The following is a 21713-nucleotide window of genomic DNA, read 5'->3' as shown; positions in this document are numbered from 1 at the left end:
CCCCCCCGGCGTCCATTGTCTTCATTACTCTGAGTGAAACTTGCTTTCTGGAAGGTAACGCAAACTGAGAATCCACACGAGTGGGCAGTGCCTTTAAAAACACGAGTGGCTATGACTGTCTGCGTCTCCACTAACGAGCTGCTCTCATTCAAAGACGAGCGCTCCCATCTTCCTCCTCCTCTTCTTCTCGCTCACGCACCCACCTCCATCTTTCCCACTCCAGCGTTGTCAAGGCAACAAACCTTTACATCGAAGCTGTTAGTCATAAGTCCACGCAGACAACCCCCTCCCACCCCTCCCTTGACGCTGTCGTGACGTTTTATCACGTAAAATCTCATTTTCATGATTCATTTTTCTTGGAATCCTCTTTGTGAGCTGAGTGTGTACATCAGAGTTTCATCATCCTCATAATAATAATATTATTATTAACACGATCACAAACAAGTATTGCTTTCCACTGCTTATCGCCGTCCTAAAGTCACGTGGGCTTTTTTTTCTAATAAGGCCACCCAAAACAAACACACACACCCACACACAGGCGCACTTCAGCCCGGTGGCAAGCAGGGAGGAGGAGGAAGGCGGATCTGTAAAGTCCACTCTGCAGGACTTCCTCGCTACAGCCGAGCAGACCCTGCAGCGCAGTAAGTACTCCACGCTTCCTGTCAACCTTGTGCTCTGTGCCTTTCCACAGTCACTGTGAACATAACTCAGACACAGCTAAAACAGGCTGGAGAGTCCCGTTGATCCCACAGGTAACAGGTGACAGCGCACCGTGGGAGCGTGAACACGACTGTTTGACTTGCTGTCATTCTTCCCGTGTGTGTGCGCGCGCGCCGTGTGCGTGGAAGGTGAATTTTAACAAAGAGGAGCTGATAATGGAGTTTGAGCTGCAGTCGTGGAAATCCGTTGGATTCGGCTGTTCTGTGCTCCAGTCCTCATGTAACAGCTGTGACACACTTCCTGTTATGCATTGGGAGCGGCATTGATAGCTTGTGACTTTTGGGTTGATATGAAACATGATAAAACACAGCAGACACGGGCTCCTGCGTGTTTTTATTTTTTAAATCTTCTTTCAAACCAGTGTGGTGCTGGCTGTGTTCGTGCCATGGTGATTGTGTTCTGTAACAGTGACATCAGGGACTTTAAGATCCTATTATGAAATGAAACAGACTTTTTGCTCCTTTTGTGCGTCAGTAGTTTAGCGCAGTTCAGAGCCAAAGACATAAGTACATGAAGGAGCCATTACAAATAGGTTATTCCACTTTATGCTATTTTATACCTTTTAATGCATTTCTTAGACGCACATTAGAGAATGCCTAACAGCATGAAAACATCAACCCAAAGAAGAAGCACGGTGGCAGTGGCATCAGGATTTAGGCTTGTCCAGCTGATGTTTAGCAGAATTTCAGTGAGAGCTTAAGAGCAACAACCACAAGGTGACCAGAGACCATAGAAAGTCAATGACGTTCAAGTGACTATGGGTGAAATAAGTGCTGGCACCAGAAAGTGGGCGGGACCCAAGACAACATTTTCTAAACTTCCAGGCAAACATCTGAAACTACTTCCTGTGAAACAGAAGGAGAACACCTGTTGCCTATTCGCTGTCCTATGTCAATCAACAGTGTTCTGCGTTCCCATTGGCTGTTCCTTCAATGCTTGCCTCAGAGTTGAGAATAATTAAACTTGGGACCAACAGCTATTTTAACTAATGCGACTACTAACATGAGAGCAAATGATAACAGATATACAGTGGGGCAAAAAAGTATTTAGTCAGCCACCGATTGTGCAAGTTCCCCCACTTAAAATGATGACAGAGGTCAGTAATTTGCACCAGAGGTACACTTCAACTGTGAGAGACAGAATGTGAAAAAAAAATCCATGAATTCACATGGTAGGATTTGTAAAGAATTTATTCGTAAATCAGGGTGGAAAATAAGTATTTGGTCACCTCAAACAAGGAAAATCCCTGGCTCTCACAGACCTGTAACGTCTTCTGTAAGAAGCTTTTCTGTCCCCCACTCGTTACCTGTATGAATGGCACCTGTTTGACCTCATCATCTGTATAAAAGACACCTGTCCACAGCCTCAACCAGTCAGACTCCAAACTCCGCCATGGCCAAGACCAAAGAGCTTTCGAAGGACACCAGGAAAAGAATTGTAGACCTGCACCAGACTGGGAAGAGTGAATCTACAATAGGCAAGCAGCTTGGTGTGAAAAAATCAACTGTGGGAGCAATCATCAGAAAATGGAAGACATACAAGACCACTGATAATCTCCCTCGATCTGGGGCTCCACGCAAGATCTCATCCCGTGGGGTCAAAATGATCATGAGAACGGTGAGCAAAGATCCCAGAACCACACGGGGGGACCTGGTGAATGACCTGCAGAGAGCTGGGACCAAAGTAACAAAGGTCACCATCAGTAACACACTACAACGGCAGGGAATCAAATCCCACAGTGCCAGACGTGTTCCGCTGCTGAAGCCAGTGCATGTCCAGGCCCGTCTGAAGTTTGCCAGAGAGCACATGGATGATACAGCATAGGATTGGGAGAATGTCATGTGGTCAGATGAAACCAAAGTAGAACTTTTTGGTATAAACTCAACTCGTCGTGTTTGGAGGAAGAAGAATACTGAGTTGCATCCCAAGAACACCATACCTACTGTGAAGCATGGGGGTGGAAACATCATGCTATGGGGCTGTTTTTCTGCCAAGGGGACAGGACGACTGATCCGTGTTAAGGACAGAATGAATGGGGCCAAGTATCGTGAGATTTTGAGCCAAAACCTCCTTCCATCAGTGAGAACTTTGAAGATGAAACGAGGCTGGGTCTTCCAACATGACAATGATCCAAAACACACCGCCCGGGCAACAAAGGAGTGGCTCTGTAAGAAGCATTTGAAAGTCCTGGATTGGCCTAGCCAGTCTCCAGACCTCAACCCCATAGAAAATCTGTGGCGGGAGTTGAAAGTCCGTGTTGCTCGGCGACAGCCCCAAAACATCACTGCTCTTGAGAAGATCTGCATGGAGGAATGGGCCAAAATACCAGCTACTGTGTGTGCAAACCTGGTAAAGACCTATAGTAAACGTTTGACCTCTGTTATTGCCAACAAAGGTTATGTTACAAAGTATTGAGTTGTATTTTTGTTATTGACCAAATACTTATTTTCCACCCTGATTTACGAATAAATTCTTTACAAATCCTACCATGTGAATTCATGGATTTTTTTTTCACATTCTGTCTCTCACAGTTGAAGTGTACCTCTGGTGCAAATTACTGACCTCTGTCATCATTTTAAGTGGGGGAACTTGCACAATCGGTGGCTGACTAAATACTTTTTTGCCCCACTGTATGTCAGGATAGCAAATCCATTAATTCAGGCAACCAGAGCCTGGAATGGCCATAAACAACCGACCATCAGTGACAAAGTAGAGCACAGCAGGTGATTTCCTTCCCTTGGTGGACAACCATTAAGAAACTGGTTCAGAGAGTAAGAATGGTCTCCTTTAGCAGCAGTAAACTTTTTTTTAACCTTGTTATTGCTGCTAAATGGGGGTTCATTGTTGCATTGCGTTGACCATGAACACCCTTTCATGGTAACGGTATTCCTTGAGGGCTGTAGCTTCTCTCAGCAGGAAAATATGCCCTTCCACAAAGTGAATATCTGTGGGAAGCGCTGGACAAACAATTCCAGTCTCTGGAAGCCCCAACTCGCAACTTACAAGTCTAAAGGATCTGTTGCTAACTTCTTGGTGCACCACACCTTCAGAGGTCGAGTGGAGTCCATCCTTTAGTGGGTCAGGGCTGCTTGGGCAGGAAAATGGGACCAACACAATTATAGGCATGATCAGACCTAATGTTATGCCTGATCAGTGTGCATGTGGTACTTGCATGTTAATATAATTGACATGCTCTATGCTTATTTTATACACTAATACGGCATCTTATGAAAAACTTACCCAAGAAACTGAAACAAACTAACCCATAACTCTTCTCATTCCTTATTGTAAGGAATGAGAAGAGTGTCGTTGCAGAATATTAGCACATGATAACAGACATGTCATGATGGCCTAATGTATGTGTAGTGCTTTTTGTTACCAGTGTATGAAGGGTTTAGAGCCTGATTTTATGTTCTAGCAGGCATGAATCCTGAAACAATCACAGAGGGCATTCAGTATATCTGTTTTTAGATATTTGTATATATTTTTATAGATGGAAGACTGTTCAGCTAAATCCTTTTAGCATGTTAGACGGCCCCTTGGTGAGTCTTTTCACTGCCCAGTCCTTGACACTGGCTGGTGAAAGACAGACCCTAAAGATAGAATACAAATGCAGGAGTGATGTTGGCTGATGTTATGTTTCATGGGTACAGATTTTCTCGTACTGCAAAATTTCTTTTTTCAAACTCTTTATAATGTGACATGATGAAAAATAATGTTTGTGAGGTACTTTGTTGATGCTCTGTGTTTATCTTTGTCTAACCCATCCCTCTAATTGAATTTACTTTGATTTTATTCAGCAAATGGTGCAGCCTAAGGCATCGGTTCTAACTGCTCTGTTCCTGGCTCTCAGATCATGGAGGACTCTGCCCCCCGTCGTAGTCGCGCTGCGTTTGCGGGGCTGGTGGGAGTGTCCCAGGTGCTGGGTTTAGCATCGGTGGTGCTAACCGGTGTGTGGATGGGTCACTTCCGTGGAGGTTTTGCCTGGAATGGCTCAAAGCAGGAGTTTAACGTCCACCCTCTGTGCATGGTGCTGGGCCTGGTCTTTCTGCATGGAGACGGTGAGTCCACACTGATCAATGACTGTACAGGTAGAACCACAGCCTAATCAGGATGTGGCTCAAACTGAGCGATGCATCTCTGTGATTGTATTATACTTTTTTTTTATTGTTAAAAAAAAGGCTTTACTTTCCTCACCCATCACTCCCCATCAGGTCTTCATTGAGCTGGTCAACTGGCACCATAAATGCCTTACAGAAGCAGAGCAGAGAGTTCTTGCTGAAATATCAAAGTGATATCCAGCTGACCAGTTAGCCAGAGCTCAGCTGAAAACGTTAGAATAGTTTGAAAAACTTGCAGTCAGTGATTGTTCCTCTTGCAAAATGCTCAACAGAAAATGGCTGCTCTAAATTAGTAGGACTGTTGGTGTGTGTCTGAGCTTATGAGTGTGCACCAGTGCATCGTAGCCTCAAGCCACTGTTTTGCTGACTTGTTACATTAAGCTAACACTGGCCAGACACCCATCAATCCTCCCTAACCTGACCCAGCAGCACTGAGACAAACAGAGGAAAGGGGGAATGGTTTGCATCACTGAATGAATGTAAACAGCTTGCGTGTGTGTTTTTGTCACACATCCAGTAAAGGTTTGACAGGATGACTCTAAAGGGAAAAGTGGCACAAAAAAAGCAGCAGTCAGCAAACAACAGCATATTTTTCATTGACAGCAGACGCCTCCACTCTATTGGTCTTTAAATTCTCTTGTCCAATTATGGCTTTTCTCAGAACTGGGTCTTCTTGTTTGTTCATGCTGTGGCCTGTTTAGACAGCTCAGCCTCCCCGTGCTGGATATATTGAGCTAACCACTGCTAACTGCACTCCACCAGTTTTAAAATGTGTCATTATTATGGAATTATTATGTTATTTGCACCCTGATTGTCAAAATTGTATAAACAAAATCAAATATTCTTGTGTTAGAGTTCAGGTTAGTTGCAATTGACCTTCATGCTAATTACCAGATTACCAGTTAACTTGATACCTGACATTAAGAAGGAAGTTAGTTTGTTAGATGAAAGTGAAATAATATTTTTGACTCAGCTTTTTCATGTATTTACTCTGCCTTTTGTCATCCTTTATGCACAAATGTAGCTAGTTATAACTAGATGAAAACAAAAGGATGAGGCTCTACACAAAAAAAATTAAAGCAAAAATTAAAGCTGTCTGGTACCGTAGAGCCCTATTGGTATATGCCATCAAATACCAGAATTGGCCGGTCCACCATTGAGAGCATGTTCACCTTGAGTGACACACGTGACCCTGGAGAAGCTCTGGAGAATGGGATGCGGTGCATTGTTCAGACTGACATCTCTGGTGGTGGGTCAGTGATGGTGTGGGGAGGCATCCCCATGATGGGACACACTGACCTCTACAGGCTAGTCGACACCATCCTGACGGCCATTGGGTGTCAAAAAGAAATCCTTGGACGGATTGCCGGAAACTTGGGTTACTGCTAGTAACTCGGGAAATCACCTTGTTGGTGCAGGAATATTATTTTATATCTGTCACACTGTATTGTTGATTTTTTTAGGCCAGTGTTAAGTGGCTCAAAAAACCAAAAAACATTCCTCTTCAAACGGTCAGGTACAAGGACTGGACTGAAAATGGGTGAAAATGCAGTCAATGTCCAAGGAAAAACTTTGAAGACCTTCAGAAAGTTTCTGCTCAAGAACACTTAAGAAAAACATGATGAAAGTCTGACTGCTGAAAACGGAAAATATAAGAAAATGAAGGCTTAAGATGTCTGCACAGCACTGCATGGTTTGTATGTAGTCTTCATGTAGCTTTAGTCTTAGTCACTCTGCAACAGCACGATAAACATCATTCAAGACTGAACTCAGATCACCACAATATAACGTTACAACTGTGAAAAATGCAGAACACACTTCACACCACACATTAAGGCAGTTGGATGACACACCAACACGACATACACATCCACACAGCCAGATTAAAGGAAGTGCAAATGACAGCTGAGGTGTAGTTGCTCTGTCACACAAATGTTTTGTGAGGTGAGCAAAAGACTTAAACAGCGTAAAAATTGTAGGAATTTTGTCAAATCTGACTTAAACTTCAGATGTCACATGTTCATTTGATCCAGACGCTTGGTATGTGGATATGATGTGGAGAGACTGCCCACCAGCAATTACTGTGTCACACAAGCGATTAATACGTCTAAATGTATTCATTCATTCCTTGTTTCTAAATGAGACTATATAGCAGCTTGGTTATTCTTTCCAATTCCCGTGTTCAGTTTCTTTTTAATGCAGATTTTCCTTTTTGATGGTGCCGTCAGTCATCCAGCTCAACTTGATTTGTTTTGGACACACCGTCACCGTTTTTGACGTATTGCTGCCACCTGCTCATGCTGCAGCAGACTTTGCTTTGTGTCCGCAGCCTTGGGTACCGCTCTAATGAGAGTAACCACATTAGCTCAACTGGTTCAGTGCTAGATTGCATTAGAGCAATAAAAACAAAGGTTAACTGGACATTAGAATGAGATTGAGGAAGGATCTTAATGTGAAATGGAAACCTCCTGGGGGTGTTCCTCACACAGAAACAAACACATGTCCACACTAATGCTGTTACACTTCAGCTCATGCCCCCCTTCTCCGCCTTTAATATTGGGTTCTTTTGAGTATCTTGCACCCCCATGAGGTGGCTTAAATTTCTGTGACGCTGTGAAGTGGAAATGAAACAAAGCTGTTGGCTCAGGTGGGTGAACGAAGGATTTATGCTGAGAACAATTAGAGAGTGTGTGGTAGAGCTGGAGGCTCAGTTGCTGCACAGTATTAATGCTGACCTTTTACCACAGTGTCCCCTCACTCCCAGCTGGACCGTCCTGACTCTGGTTCTGCTGGAGGTTTCTTCCTGTTAAAAAGGAGTTTTTCCTTCCCACTGTTGCCAAATGCTTGCTTATAGAGGGTCATGTGGATGTGAGCTTGACAGATTGTCTGTCTGTGGTACCCTGGAACAGGCTGGCAGTTTGTTTTTCTGCCTCTGGAGCCATAACCATTGAGATAAGCTCCAGCCCCACTGTGACCTTATACTGGATCGAAGGAATGAAGGAAGGAATCTGTAATTGCTCTATTTTATAGAAAATCAAATGTTAGCTCCAATAATGGTGTCACTGCAGGAAGTGACACACAATCATGCTGTTTAAGTGTTGCCTTGAATTCTGAATAAAATACAGATTATGTTTCCAGCAAAGTAAAGATAGACCTCAAAATAACAATTGTTTCTTTTTACTTGTGATTCCTTCCATACTTTACATGGTCTTCTAATTTTGTTGCCCAGTGGTCAATGCAGACAGCTTACAGGCGTGCAGCGTGTTAAAGACTGATTGCAGACATCTTCATCCATTAGTAACGTGTCACATTCTGCCAGGCACCTTTGAAAATGATGGACAATAAGTGTAGATGAGTTAAGTTAAGAAGATGAGAAACATCCATCCATCTTCATCCGCTTTATCCGAGGCCGGGTCGCGGGGGCAGCAGCCTAAGCAAAGAGGCCCAGACCTCCCTCTCCCCAGCCACCTCCTCCAGCTTATCTGGGGGAACACCAAGGCGTTCCCAGGCCAGCCGAGAGATATAATCTCTCCAGCGTGTCCTGGGTCTGCCACAGGGCCTCCTCCCGGTGGGACATGCCTGGAACACCTCACCCAGGAGGCGCCCAGGGGGCATCCAAGTCAGATGCCCGAACCACCTCAGCTGGCTCCTTTCGATGTGGAGCAGCAGCTCTACTCTGAGCCCCTCCCGGATGGCCAAACTTCTCACCCTATCTCTAAGGGAGATGCCAGCCACCCTTCGGAGGAAGCTCATTTCCGCTGCTTGTATCCGCGATCTCGTTCTTTCGGTCACTACCCACAGCTCGTGGCCATAGGTGAGGGTAGGGACGTAGATCGACCGGTAAATTGAGAGCTTCGCTTTTACACTCAGCTCCCTCTTCACCACGACGGACCGGTGCAGCGTCTGCATCACTGCAGCTGCAGCCCCAATCCGTCTGTCGATCTCCGGCTCCCTTCTCCCATCACTCGCGAACAAGACCCCAAGATACTTGAACTCCTCCACTTGGGGCAGGAACTCATCCCCGACCCGGAGTGGGCACTCCACCCTTTTCCGGCTGAGAACCATGGCCTCAGATTTGGAGGTACTGATCCTCATTCCTGCTGCTTCACACTCGGCTGCGAACCGCTCCAGTGCGAGCTGGAGGCCCTCACCCGATGAAGCCAACAGAACCACATCATCCGCAAAGATCAGATGAGAAATAGTTTCATAAAAATGTTTCTCTTTATTTAATAATCATTTCAATATTCCAAAATCACTACGCTTCCTATATGTTGCCCATTGGTCATGGTTCAAATCCTGTTGAACCATGTGTGAAACAAATAAATAAATGAAATGAACTAAATGTGTCAGCGTAGAGTTTCAGTACATTCCTAGTACAAAGCTCTCGTTGAGCCAAACAGTGGCTACGCTGAGGGTTATGAAATATGAGTATGAATCATGTTTTGCTTTTTCAGACTGCATTGGATGAAAAAACAAAAGTCTAAAAAAGAACAAACAGCAATTAACATGTGTGTAATGTTTGATCAAGTGTTAAATGCACTTAATTGATTCTACAGTCTTCCCTCTGTCTCCGTGTCTCTGTCTGTCTGCCTCTCCAGCCATCCTGGTCTACAGAGTGTTTCACAATGAGCCGAAGAAGAACGTAAAGCTGCTTCACGGCATTATTCACCTGCTCGCTCTCATCATGAGTATTGTAGGTAAGGGAGCTACATTAGCCAGCGTCTGACTGCTGCAGATGTTTGTTTTTTTAAATAACCACGTGTGTGTCCGTCTGACATGTTGCTCTACGCGTGCGTGCAGGTTTTGTGGCTGTGTTTGACTTCCACCGGGCAGCCAAGATTCCTGACATGTACTCTCTACACAGCTGGTGCGGTATGACTACCCTGATCCTGTTCTGCTTACAGGTACACACACAGACTGAATTTCTGCAGCAAATGTAACAGATTACAACACTAAACTTTTTATCCCTCCATTTTTGCCAGTGGGTGATGGGTTTGATGTTCTTCCTGTTTCCTGTTGCGTCGGCATGGTTACGAGCCTCATACTTGCCTGTCCACGTGTTCTGTGGCCTGGCTCTGCTGGTAATGTCCGTAGGGACCAGCCTGCTGGGCATCACGGAGACGCTCCTCTTCAACATCATGTATGTCTGTACTCGAGTATCTGCCCCCTCGTCTCCTCTTCATTTCATTAGTGATGTTCTTTAGGCATAAACCACAGACAGTATGACCTCACACGAGTGGCTTGGTGAAGGTCGTTGTGTTTTTGTCATTTCTTTTTGAAATCATTTCTTGCTTAAGTAACTAAATTTATTTGTCTATTTCCACATTATTGTATATTCAGCACCAGTGGTTTCCCATTTGTCCCGGGAATATAACATAACATGGTTTTAATGGCTTCATATCAGATATTACGAGTCTGGTGCATAAAGGCCTTTTTAGTTCGGGTCATCGCTGATTACAACTTGGATCTCAGAAGTCAGATGGCTCTGATAAAAAGAAATCCAGTATAATCCAGTACATCCGCACACTGCTCTTGTTGCCTACCATGGTGGACATGGTACAATCACCAGTTGCTAAGGAAAATGTGTAGTGGTTCCTGGAGGTTGTTGGCTGCATGAAATTGGTTGCAAAGAAGGCGCTACACCAAAGACCTCCTAGCAGGCTGCTGAGGCTGTGAGCAATTTTTAAAAATCGTTGTCTGTAAATACTTGCTAATGACATGCTAAGAGGTAGCAAAACTTTCAAAAATGCAAGTTTGTCATTTCCATTCAAACTACAAACACAGCAATATGATAGTGACCAAAGCAATCGGAAGAAGGTCATTGCCAACCGAAATAAGTTTTTCCCTAGTGACATGTGGTTGCCAGCTTGATCACTGACCAGTCTGTAGGCCTGTGTGATCCTTAAGGAATCATTTCCCAGCAAACTCCACCAACCACTCGCACTAAAGTCGGGGAGTACTACATTTTCCCTCACAACTGCTGGTTGAGAGATGGTCACTGAGTGACCTACATTCATTGATCCCACAAGTGCAGAATGTCAGACAAGTTAACATCACATGGTTAGTGGTCACATGTCTGCAAATCCTCAATAACCACCATCTGGTCCTGATTTATCTCAACTAACCTTAAATTTTACTATGCCCTTACCCACTTATGATCAGTGTTGGTCAAGTTACTTGAAAAAAGTAATCTGTAACTAATTACTGATTACTTCCCCAAAAAAGTAATCCCATGACTTTACTGATTACTTATTTTCAAAAGTAATTAATTACTTATCCATCCATTCGCTTCCGCTTATCCTTTTCAGGGTCGCGGGGGGCGCTGGAGCCTATCCCAGCTGTCATAGGGCGAGAGGCGGGGTACACCCTGGACAGGTCGCCAGTCTGTCACAGGGCCAACACACAGGGACAGACAACCATTTACACTCACATTCATTCGCACATTCACACCTAGTGACAATTTGGATTATCCAATTAACCTATCCCCACAAGCTGCATGTCTTTGGACGGTGGGAGGAAGCCGGAGTACCCGGAGAGAACCCACGCAAACACGGGGAGAACATGCAAACTCCACACAGAAAGACCCCGGCCTGATGTTGGAATTGAACTCAGGACCTTCTTGCTGTGCGGCAACAGTGCTAACCACCGTGTCACCGTGCTGCCTAATTAATTACTTAGTTACTTAGTTACTATTTAAAAACACAATTTACAACCTGAATAGGTGATGAAGCGATAGATCTTTCAGCCCAATTCTACTTTTTCTACAATCCATCATACAAAATGTAATCAAATGGAAAAGTCTCTTTTAAAAACTTGTTTTATTAGTTTTAATCTTTTAACTTTATGCATCAAGCAAAAATTTAATTATCTGCAACATTCTCTGACTGGAAGAAATTAGTTTAACATTTAAACCTATTTTCTGCACATTCCAGCACATAAAATAAAATATTTTTTGTGTTTACACTCAGTCTTTCAAATAGATGCAAGTAAAACACAGCAGAAAATAAATAAAGTCAAAGACTAGCGGTCCTGTTGCTCTATTTTCACCTGTAAAGCAGGAGTGGGGTAGGCGGAGGTTTACCCTGGTGCAGGTGTGCAGCGGTCAGTGGAAGAATCCGCGAGTTTCTCTGTGAGTTTCCCATTACGTCGTAGCTACTCGGTGCTTGTTTGGAAGTTTAGGGTTTTTTCGCTGTAAAAAGAAGTTTTCTTCCCACGCACAACGGACACTAATGTTTTTGTCACTTTTTATGGAATCAAACTCAAAGTAAGGTCAGTACTTCCACGCTTTAAACGCTGCACGCTCATACTCTCTCTGCACTCGATATATGATCCATTGTTGATCTGCACACAGCTGTTGTCACGAACATCGCACTCGCTTACGTCACTGTCATGAGACATTCTCACAAAAAATCACGGTTTTAGTAACGCAGTAACGCAGCGCTCCTACAGGAAAGTAACGGTAATCTAATTACTGTTTTTGCAATAGTAATCCCTTACTTTACTCGTTACCTGAAAAAAGTAATCAGATTACAGTAATGCGTAACGCGTTACTGCCCATCTCTGCTTATGATGTCTCCTTGCTTCCTTGGGGCCAGGCCGACCTACTCTAAGTTCACCCCAGAGGGAGTGCTGGCCAACGTCTTGGGTATCCTGTTGGTGTGCTTTGGATTGGTGCTGGGACACCTGATGACGAGGGAGGAGTACAGACGCCCACCAAACCCAGAGGAAGAAGCTCTGTCCGTCCATTTCAAGACACTGACTGACGGGGGATCACCAACCACGCCTTAATCTCACCCTGAAGCCTGACGCCTCTCTGTGATCTGCAGAGCCAACAGACTACCTGTGCTACCAGTCTCTGTTAGTACCTGCATACCTGTCAGAAAATGAGTTCAGCTTTAGGTTCAGTGAAGTAAGAAGAGAAATCTGTAATAACTGTCTTTCTCATGTTATTATACCAACCAGCTCTGTCAGCTTTGTCATGAAAAACATTTATACAAACATAGTTACAAATGTACTGTTTCACTACACATTGTGATATGGAGCGTCATGTTTGTGTAGTTGAAGGGCGCAGTTTATATTTTATTGTTTCCTGTTGTGCAGTGTTCATGGTTAGGTTGTGATTCTCGTTTTGCTTAAATGTGTCTTGGATTCCTTCACTTGTGTTTTATCATTGTGTCTTATCTATATTAAAGATGTAGCATCAGCCGACCCGAGTAGGTGCAGTGTTCTCCTCTCCCGTCCTTTCCTCCACAGCTCTGCTCTGTGTGTCGGCTTTGTGAGGACAGCTATTGACATTAATGCACTCCCATGTTTCTGTTTTTTGGTTTCCTGTGAGAAATAACTAAAGTCATGATGTGCGGATGGGTGGTTTACGTAATATTCGGAAAGCTGGAATTCAGAATCTGTCCGTTTCAATATCAAGTATTTCTCCTGACTTTTTTTTATCCTGATCAATAAGATGGCACCACCACAACCACCATCACCTTTTCTGTCCTCTTACCAGTCACAGCAGATGGCTGCCATGGGCGTTATTTGGTGATTGCGCTGATGCTATCCTTTTTAGTAAATCTGGCACCTTATCAGTGGAATTAAATTTGATGCTCAAAAAGAAGCTACACTACCCTCGGAACAATTGTACAAATCCTGCAAACGTAGCCTTTCTGTGAGCAGGGTGGAGCAGGGTGGAGCAGGGTGGTGCGCTGGTAGTCTGTAGAATAGACTCTGTGCTCTGCAGGAGAACCACGTGTTCAAAAACTGTTCTCCGTAGCCGCTGTCTACTGTCCGTGCTGCTTTTCTGTCTCTCTGTGGTGAAGATTGGTTGAGTTCCCCTCATGTTCCTCTCTGTGTAACTAAAGAGCCACAGGTCCACGTTCATTTTGGGGTCAATATGTGGCATTAAAGGTGGTGTAAATTGGTTGTATGATAAAATTTCCTCTGCTGTTGCTCCGTCTTCGTAACCTGCAGTACCATAAAGTCCTGTTTTCTGACTGAATCCTATCCGTCAGTAACTGTTCCTGTTTAAATGCTTCAATAACCTGTTGTGTGTATTCAAATACCTACATGTATGTTTTAAATCTACTTTTTGTTTTGTTCGCCTTCAGTCTTTGTGCCTCAGAGAGAGCTTGGTGGAGGTTGTTCATTTTTCTGTAAGTTGTGACAGTGTCGTTGTTCACAGGAAGTCCCGATCTTATCAGGACAACCTGAAATAAAGTGTTTGAAATTATTTTCCCCAGATTTTTAACATTGGATGTGAAAGCAGCAAGAAAACATGTTTGAATTGTAGATTGTTTTAAAATGAACACAAACATTTTTACTGTACGTAACAAGCTGTTCACGTCACCTTTATGTGCATTAAGCTGCACGAGTTTTGTCGTTTTGCCTTTGTACACCAACATAGTGGATTTTAAATCACACAGGCAAGATGTCATTGAAGTGCAGACATTCAGTAATAATCTAAGTGGGTATCACGTTAACTGTTCAGGGTTTACATTTTCTAACACTCAAATGTAACTGGACATGGAACTGAAAAGCAGTTTGATGGCCAGTTCAGGTCTGTTCCCTCTTTATTTCATGAAAGGTTAAACAGATAAAGGAGCAGTCTGGCTCATTCTTACAAAGCAATCATAAAAAGCCCGATAGCCCACTGACTGGTGCTTTATGTTAAAATCAATATTCTATTTAGATTGCTTCTGCTGCCCCCAAGTGGCCAAAAAACAATCAGTTATTGTAAGAGCACTGCATATAAGATCAACACAATCTTTCCACCACAGTTAAAACAAAAGCATTTATCCACGTGAGCATATGACTTGTGCTAATAACAATGCAGACAGCATGTAATGCAAACTAGTGATGGGTCGTTCGCGAACGAAATAGCTCTTAGAGCCGGGTCTTTGAAGTGAACGATGCGAGCCGGCTCCTTATTGGGAGCCGTGAGGTTTTTTTTTTCTTTCTCTCACCCTCTCTCGCCCTTTTTTCCGCTAAACTCCGCACGCGCGGCCTGTACTTTGCGCTGGGCAGAGGGGGGAGGGGCGTTAGTTACACTCGCAGTAGCACAGGAACAGAGCCAGAGAGAAAGAGAGCGAGGGACAACAACGTCACATTAGAAAGGTATAGTAATCATCCACTTTTCAGTTGCAGATGATAAAGGATTCAGAAATCATGCAGGCCCATATGACAGAGAATATGCATCTTCTTTTTGTTTTAATATTTTAATTTATATTTAATTGTGTTGTGGTTTGCAGTGTTTTGTGTTGTTTCATGTTAAATTTGTTTAAAAGGAAAAAGCTGAAAATTTAAATAGTTAAAAATTTAAAATGTAAATAGTTGTTTTTTGTATTATATGATTTATTTATTGAGTGAATAAATAAAGTATATTTATGGTGGCCCTTAGAGACAAAGCATGTACAAACTCCAAAACATGTAAAAACTCAGAATCACGTACAAAAGACAACAGAAGTGCTCCAGGATGCTCGGGCGCAGTGTTGAGCTTTTGTTTCCTAGTGGCTACACAAGCCAGGAAGTATCAACAACCGGATTTGGTGTGTGGCAGTAACAGGTAAATGAACTTTTTTTTTTTAAATTATTTGAATAAATATGAGTGCTTGTCTATAAATACACAAACAATACACACATGCTTTCAATTGTGTAATTTAAGTGATCTGGGTAGCTCTGTTTTGGAAGTTCAGTTAACGCTAGAAATGTGTTTTGGAGTTTGTACATGCTTTAGAGTTTGTACGGGCTTTGTCTCTAGGGGCCATATATAAACATATATAAATAAAACCACTTTTTTTAACATTAGTAATTCCTTTTCTGCATAATTTTATATTATTGTTAATGATTAAATAATTAAAGCAACAAAACAACCTGAAGAGCCGGTTCGGAGCCGAAAGAGCCGGCTCTTTTTAGTGAGCCGAGCCGAAAGAGCCGGATCTCTAAAAAGAGCCGGAAATCCCATCACTAATGCAAACACATACGTGAACACAGTTTTTCTTCATTGTAAAACCTTTAGGGCCTTTAACCAGTGTTGCCACACAACAAGAAGGTAATGTTCTTGTTCTAATGTAAGATTATACCCAAAAACGCTTTTCTTTGTTGGGTCACACAATGAGAGACAGACTTACAGTTCAGTCTTTTATTCAGCTTTATTCCTCTTTCTAACTCAGTGATTCCACGTGAGCCAAAAAACACATTCATGTTGCTTGAAATGTTTGATAATGAAGCTCTTCTTGTCACCATCCTTGGTTTTAAATGTAAGCTCATCTTACACACAGTGAAAGAGTTCAAAGTACACACTGACTTGGCTCTGTTCTGACGGGATATTTCACAGTCAGGCACCAATGCAGACAGAAGGTAAACATCCTACATGTGATGCACAACGCACAGTTTTGCTAACAGGTTTTCAACGTTTTCACTTTGAACATCAAATTGCTAATATCATCTCACAGCTGCAGTCCCCTGAGCAGTACGAGATGATGGCAGTGGTCAGAGACGGTACTGTGTGTGCTGTGTCAGAGGTCACTTGTTTCATCAGCAACAGCAACTGAAACTGAGAAGTTTGGGGGAAAAAAGCACTACAAATGTACAAAAACTGGCATTCATGTTTATAAAAGACATTTTTAAAGAAGCCTGATCTTAATATATGATTAAAGTAAAACTTGTCCCTCTTTTAAATATTCAGCTAGCCACCTCCCCTTATCGTTAACAAGGTTAAGATGGAAAAGTTAAATCATTCCTTGCTGACATAGACAAAAGCATTTTGAGCAGCAAACTGTGTCTTTTGTCATAAATATGTTGTCTGTTTTATCTGTTTTAGCAAGCTAGGCAAACTACTGGTTTGAAAGGAAAACCTTGTAAAGACATAAATAAACATGTGCTTGATGGATTCATAAACGATAGTGTGCTAAAAATTGGTAACATTCAAAATCCCAAGTAGATGGTGATCGCTTTGGGAAACGCAAAAAAGAAACAGCGTAATTTCTGTATTGCAGCAGATGTTTGTTAGCCCTAGCATCTAAGGTACGATAAGAAAAACGTTTCCATTCAAAGTAACCATTTTTAAAACCCAGTAACGTGGCACAATGAGGAAAACTTTTTTTTATGTCACAGTTACTGTTACTGACGCCTAGTCTTTGATATCACATAAGCAGAAACACTGTCGACAACTATATTTGTTTGCTATATAATAAGAAACTTTTGATTAATGACTTAAAATCATTTGTTGCAGACAAACAATTTAATTATCATCTTTGATTACGACAGTTTTTTTCCTATTTAACATCCAAATTTAGGTCTATGTTCTGACCTAAACTTCCTTTTTTTAATTATACTTTGCAAATTCTAACAAAAACTTTCACCACTTTTAAAAAACTTTTCTTGTCTCTTTTTATTTCTGCCCTTGTTGCCTCAAGAGAATTTGCCTTTTCCCAGAACAGCACTATAAATAAGAACATCATTAAATAAAGGTTATACTGATTCACTGCACCAGCTCATGGTACAAACCGATTTCACATGAAAAGTCCTGCCTGGCTCTAGTACAACTTAAGATGGTGTTGCTCCAACACAGTACATGTTTTGGAGAAGTTGTTTCTTCACATTTTGTTTGAACTTAATTTTTGAAGATTTTAAACTTTTTCTGAGCGCAGGCGTTTATAACAAGCACAGAAACACACCAAAGTTGGAGGAACCATCTGAAGAGTAAGTAAACACACGGCTACGTATGCTAATGTTTGTGAGGCTAAGACTGTGAAATACACAGTGGATGATAAGATGAAAAGAGTGAATTGAACTTTAGTTTTTGAAAAACAAACAAACCTCAACACAGTAAATGAATGTAGTTGAATAGTGGTACATTTTTGGGCCTCATTGGTAAGGCTCTGTGGCTGCTGTTGGTGGTAAGATAGTTAGCTTGGCATGGTCATAAACTAAGCTGGTTTCGCGCAGATAAATAGATTGTTTCATCGGAATTTTACACAGTTATCTTTGGAAAGGCAAGAAAAACATACAACACCATCCAAAGAGTTCAAATGCACATTGTTGAGGACAAATATCCAGAAATTACATGTCAAGCCTAGTTAATGGTCAGAGTGAGAGTGACTGACAATACTGACAACCGAGGCACATACAAGCAAAATGTTTCCAACATAATACAGTATGAAGAGCCCTGGTGTATCACTTGGAATCATATGGTTTGCATAATTAGACCATTAGGACTACAGAATATAAAAGGCCTTCAGAGAGCACAGAAAAAGGCTGAATGGATGAACCTTCCAAAAAATCCAATTTTTACAAATGCGCTATATCGTTCTGATTGAACCCAGAAGAGACCAATGTTAACCCAACATGGAACTCTTTAGAGTTTCTGCTTCATGTAAACTAAAAGTTTCAGTTTACGCGTTCTCACAGACAATCCCCCAAAATAAACACGATGGCAAATCCCAAAGGAATACCGTTTTAAGAAAAAACAAAAAGAAACTTTACAGTTTAATACAGACATAACTTAAAAAGATAAATACAATTTTTTCTCCTTTTTTTTTTTAAACTCAGTGTTTATTCAATGACAGTATTTTCGAGTTTCTCAAACTATGGCTTGGGTCTGGGTCACTAACAAGCGTTTGACTGGTACAATGATGCGAGCCTGGATTCGTCCATTTCTTTCAAGTCTGTGTTATTTAAGCGCTTCAATCTTGAAATGAGATCTTTATTAAAGGCGTCGGCAGCAGGCAAAGGTAATTGCGGTGCTTTTTCTCTCCTGTCTGGACGTCACCATTTAGACTTGAACTGCAGTTTTAAGATGTAATTCAAGCCAGAATTGTGCAAGAAGAAGAATACAGTCTTATTCCATAATTATCTTCTTCATTCTTGTGCTTTGCGAGGTGAACACCTGTTGATGTTTCACTTCCAAATGGCAGAACCAGTTCATTATTGGTGAATATGTTCCATGCCGTTCTTATAGGTTAGGCATCTTCACCATGAAGGAGTCAGTATGCCTAAGATGAAGCGGCACTCTTTCCAAAAACGACATACAGCAATCACTTAACCTAGCAAGTGAGGTGGAGTTCTCTGAAGCATACTAACAAATACAACCAAATGAAAACAAAAGCTTTTACCCAGTCTGAACTTGGTGTGTCTTGCTCTTATAAACATTCCAAGTAGTAAATGTAGGAACTTGACATTACTTTGTTTCAAGAACAGTCTTCCAGTATATCGGTACAGTGACTTCATTTATACCACTTTTCATTAATGTTCTTGTATTGTCTTTACACATTGGACTCTACAAAGGGTCTTTTTGGTTTAACCGGAGACGTAGGACCCGTACGTCTCTCAGTCGGTCTGTCCGAGCAGCTGTGGATCATGGGTAGCGTCCGAGCCACCTTCACATCCATGTAGGAGAGATTCTGACAGGCAACCTGCACTGAGCCCTCACCCTGATGAACATTTCCTGGTGTCACCTCATAGAAGTCCAGCTGGTTATCATAAGAGGCGTGACCATTGTGGGCATTGTTGTTGCTGCGGTTGTGGTAGGCAAAGGATGAGAGCTGGGGTGGAGGGGGGGTTTTGCTGGGCGAAGTGACAACTGTGTCCACTGAAGACACGGCCCAGGAGCGAGACGGACTGAGACAGGACGCTGAGCTGGACGGAGCCTGTTGCTGATACTGCTGGTGCACCCTTGCCGTCTTGTCGATTATTCCCATAAAAGGAGTGTTCCTAGATGAACGTCCCACCTCTCCAGGGTAAGTCCCGCCTCCTGACATGCATATTTCTGACTGGGGAGAGGCGATCAGGAAGTTATCATCATGGTAACCACTAATGCTTCTAGCAGAGGCCAGATCTGAAGGTAGATCCATGTGCTGAACTGAGGCCGATGTCCTAAAGCCTGGCCCAAGATTAGCTGGCTGTCCAGTAGCAAGACTACCACTACTGGGGGAGAAACGGACGCTGACACTCTGGGAATGGATGAGAGGCCTAGGGGAATGACCAGAGGAGGAGGTTGGGTGAGCACTGAGTGGACGTCGAAGACCACCCTGGTGTTGATACTGATAATCGTGCGATGACTGAAGCCTATCTGAAGACCCCATTGCTGCCTCTGTAACTTCCAAAGGGTAGTAGGCTGCTTTGGATTGGTTACGGCTGAACTGACGGGACTGGCCAAAACGGTTTACCCCTGCCCGCTCGGCTCCTGCTGCTTTCCCATAGCCAGATGTGCCTCTGGCCTGGCTAACCAGGTCAACTTCTTCTTCTTCATCCTGTACATAAGAAGCTCCAGAGCTCAGACCAGGCAGAGCCAATGGGCTAGGCCTGACATCCATAGGATTTGAGCAAAAGCCTTCCCCAAGTTCTGCTAGTTCTTTGGGCAGATGGGCGAACTGGGAATAGGCAGAACTTCCCAAAACCATGCTGGAGTGGGTAGAAGAACTGGGCTGATTGGTTCGGACCACCTGTGCTTTGGCTGGTTGGAGCCAGTGGCCTTGGACGGGGTTCTGCTTCTGGAACCTCTGACCAGCCAGATGGGGGTGACGCTGGACTCCCTGGTTCTGATCTAAGTCCGACTGTGGATAGTTTTGTACACCTCCACTTTCGGACAATGTAGGCATACTTTCAGACACTATGCCACCTCGCTGCTGATGCTGGATTAGGGAGGAAGTAGGGCTGAAATCGTGATAAGATGTGGAAGGAGGGGGAGGTGCAGAGTGACTAGGTGAAGAAAGGGAGGCTGCGTGGGTGGGACTGGGGAGGTGATGATACAGATGAGTGGGGGACAGGGAGGAGGGCGATGGTACCCCAGAGTGGCAGCGGGTGTCAAGACTTTGAACCGCAGGTTGAAGGTGACACGGAGAGGAGTCTCTTTCCCTGAAACTGCTCTCTGCTTTCTCCTCTTCCTCCTCTTCCTCTGTAAGCCCCTCTCTATCCTGTACCTGCAAACAACCTGAATCTCTAGACCTGGCCTCGCTGATGGACATGTTCTGCTGATAGATGTGATTAGATGATGGAGGATGAGTGTCCTTTTGCTGTGCAGCCTGCCGACACTCTTCTTTGACCCGTGACAGCAGGCGCTGAATCTCCCGGTTGGATGGGCACAAACGGCTGGCTTCAATCAGGTCCTCCAAAGCAGCGTGGAATTGTCTGGGTTGTGATAGTGACAAGGAGTGAAAACAGGACAAACACAGAAGATGACAGAGAATGTGTATATAAAAATGTTTCTGGAATTATAGGTTTCATATTGTCAGTGTTTAGAAGGTTTGTTCCAATCTTTGATGTCTGGTTACCTGAAATTTGCTGCAATCACATTCACAAAGAAAAAACAGGTTTAAAAATGTGTCCCTCCATCTGAAATCTATGCCTTCAGTCACTGTGACTGTAAAGCAATGCTAGGTCAAAGCTTGAGGTCTTTACTCTCTGGTGAACGGTGCCAGTCAATGACCCCACGGTAACCACTCGTCACTAGTGGAAAATATGTCTGGTTGGCAAGCGGTTGCAGGAAGTTGCAATACTTTTACTTTGAAGGGAAATGGTCTCTGTTTCTGGTTTGTGCTGTACTTTTTCATGCTTCACCACTACATGGTGGTTAGTTAGTGACTGAGTGCAGACAAGCTGGCATCTTCTATGCAAACTATGAGTGACCGCAGTAATCTTCTAGCAATCAAAGAAATCACAAGATGGTTTTTGGTCCAGCACCCTTTTTGCTTTCCTAGTGATTGGAGGTTAACAGGGGATTGCCAGCTGGTCTCTGGGCCTGTGTAGCTGAGGCCTTAGCAAACTGTATAGAGCCTTAGCATGGAGGTAACTGGAAACTGACAACACCCCGCCAAGTTAAAACACATGAGACCCTACCTGACAGCACATATGTCTTCTTCTTCTTACAGTTCAGGTCACTCT

At 43.2% G+C, this 21713-nt stretch overlaps 2 protein-coding genes across 4 annotated transcripts in view; one reads left to right on the top strand and one right to left on the bottom strand.

Moving 5' to 3' along the window:
* Positions 1-515: 515 nt before the first annotated feature.
* On the top strand, positions 516-13143 carry cyb561 (cytochrome b561). Its single transcript, XM_006808865.3, has 6 exons — positions 516-641; positions 4574-4781; positions 9440-9538; positions 9642-9745; positions 9824-9981; positions 12437-13143. Exons 2-6 carry the CDS (start codon positions 4577-4579, stop codon positions 12627-12629), a joined length of 759 nt encoding a protein of 252 aa, XP_006808928.1. The 5' UTR covers positions 516-641; positions 4574-4576; the 3' UTR covers positions 12630-13143.
* A 4708-nt stretch (positions 13144-17851) lies between these two features.
* Positions 17852-21713, bottom strand: part of tanc2a (tetratricopeptide repeat, ankyrin repeat and coiled-coil containing 2a) — a 51780-nt gene continuing 47918 nt past the window's right edge. For all 3 annotated transcript variants that reach the window (XM_087837206.1, XM_087837204.1, XM_087837205.1), the window contains one exon: positions 17852-20960. In XM_087837206.1, coding sequence (XP_087693332.1) covers positions 19097-20960 — 1864 coding nt within the window. In that variant the 3' untranslated portion in view covers positions 17852-19096. The remainder of the gene's footprint in view (positions 20961-21713) is intronic.

The sequence above is a fragment of the Neolamprologus brichardi genome, unplaced genomic scaffold, assembly GCF_056152115.1.
Source record: "Neolamprologus brichardi isolate AB-2024 unplaced genomic scaffold, ASM5615211v1 NODE_ptg000031l+_length_7269946_cov_1, whole genome shotgun sequence".
NCBI lineage: Eukaryota > Metazoa > Chordata > Actinopteri > Cichliformes > Cichlidae > Neolamprologus > Neolamprologus brichardi.
The sequence above is the reverse complement of the archived record's forward strand: the minus strand, read 5'-3'. Positions and strand labels throughout refer to the sequence as shown.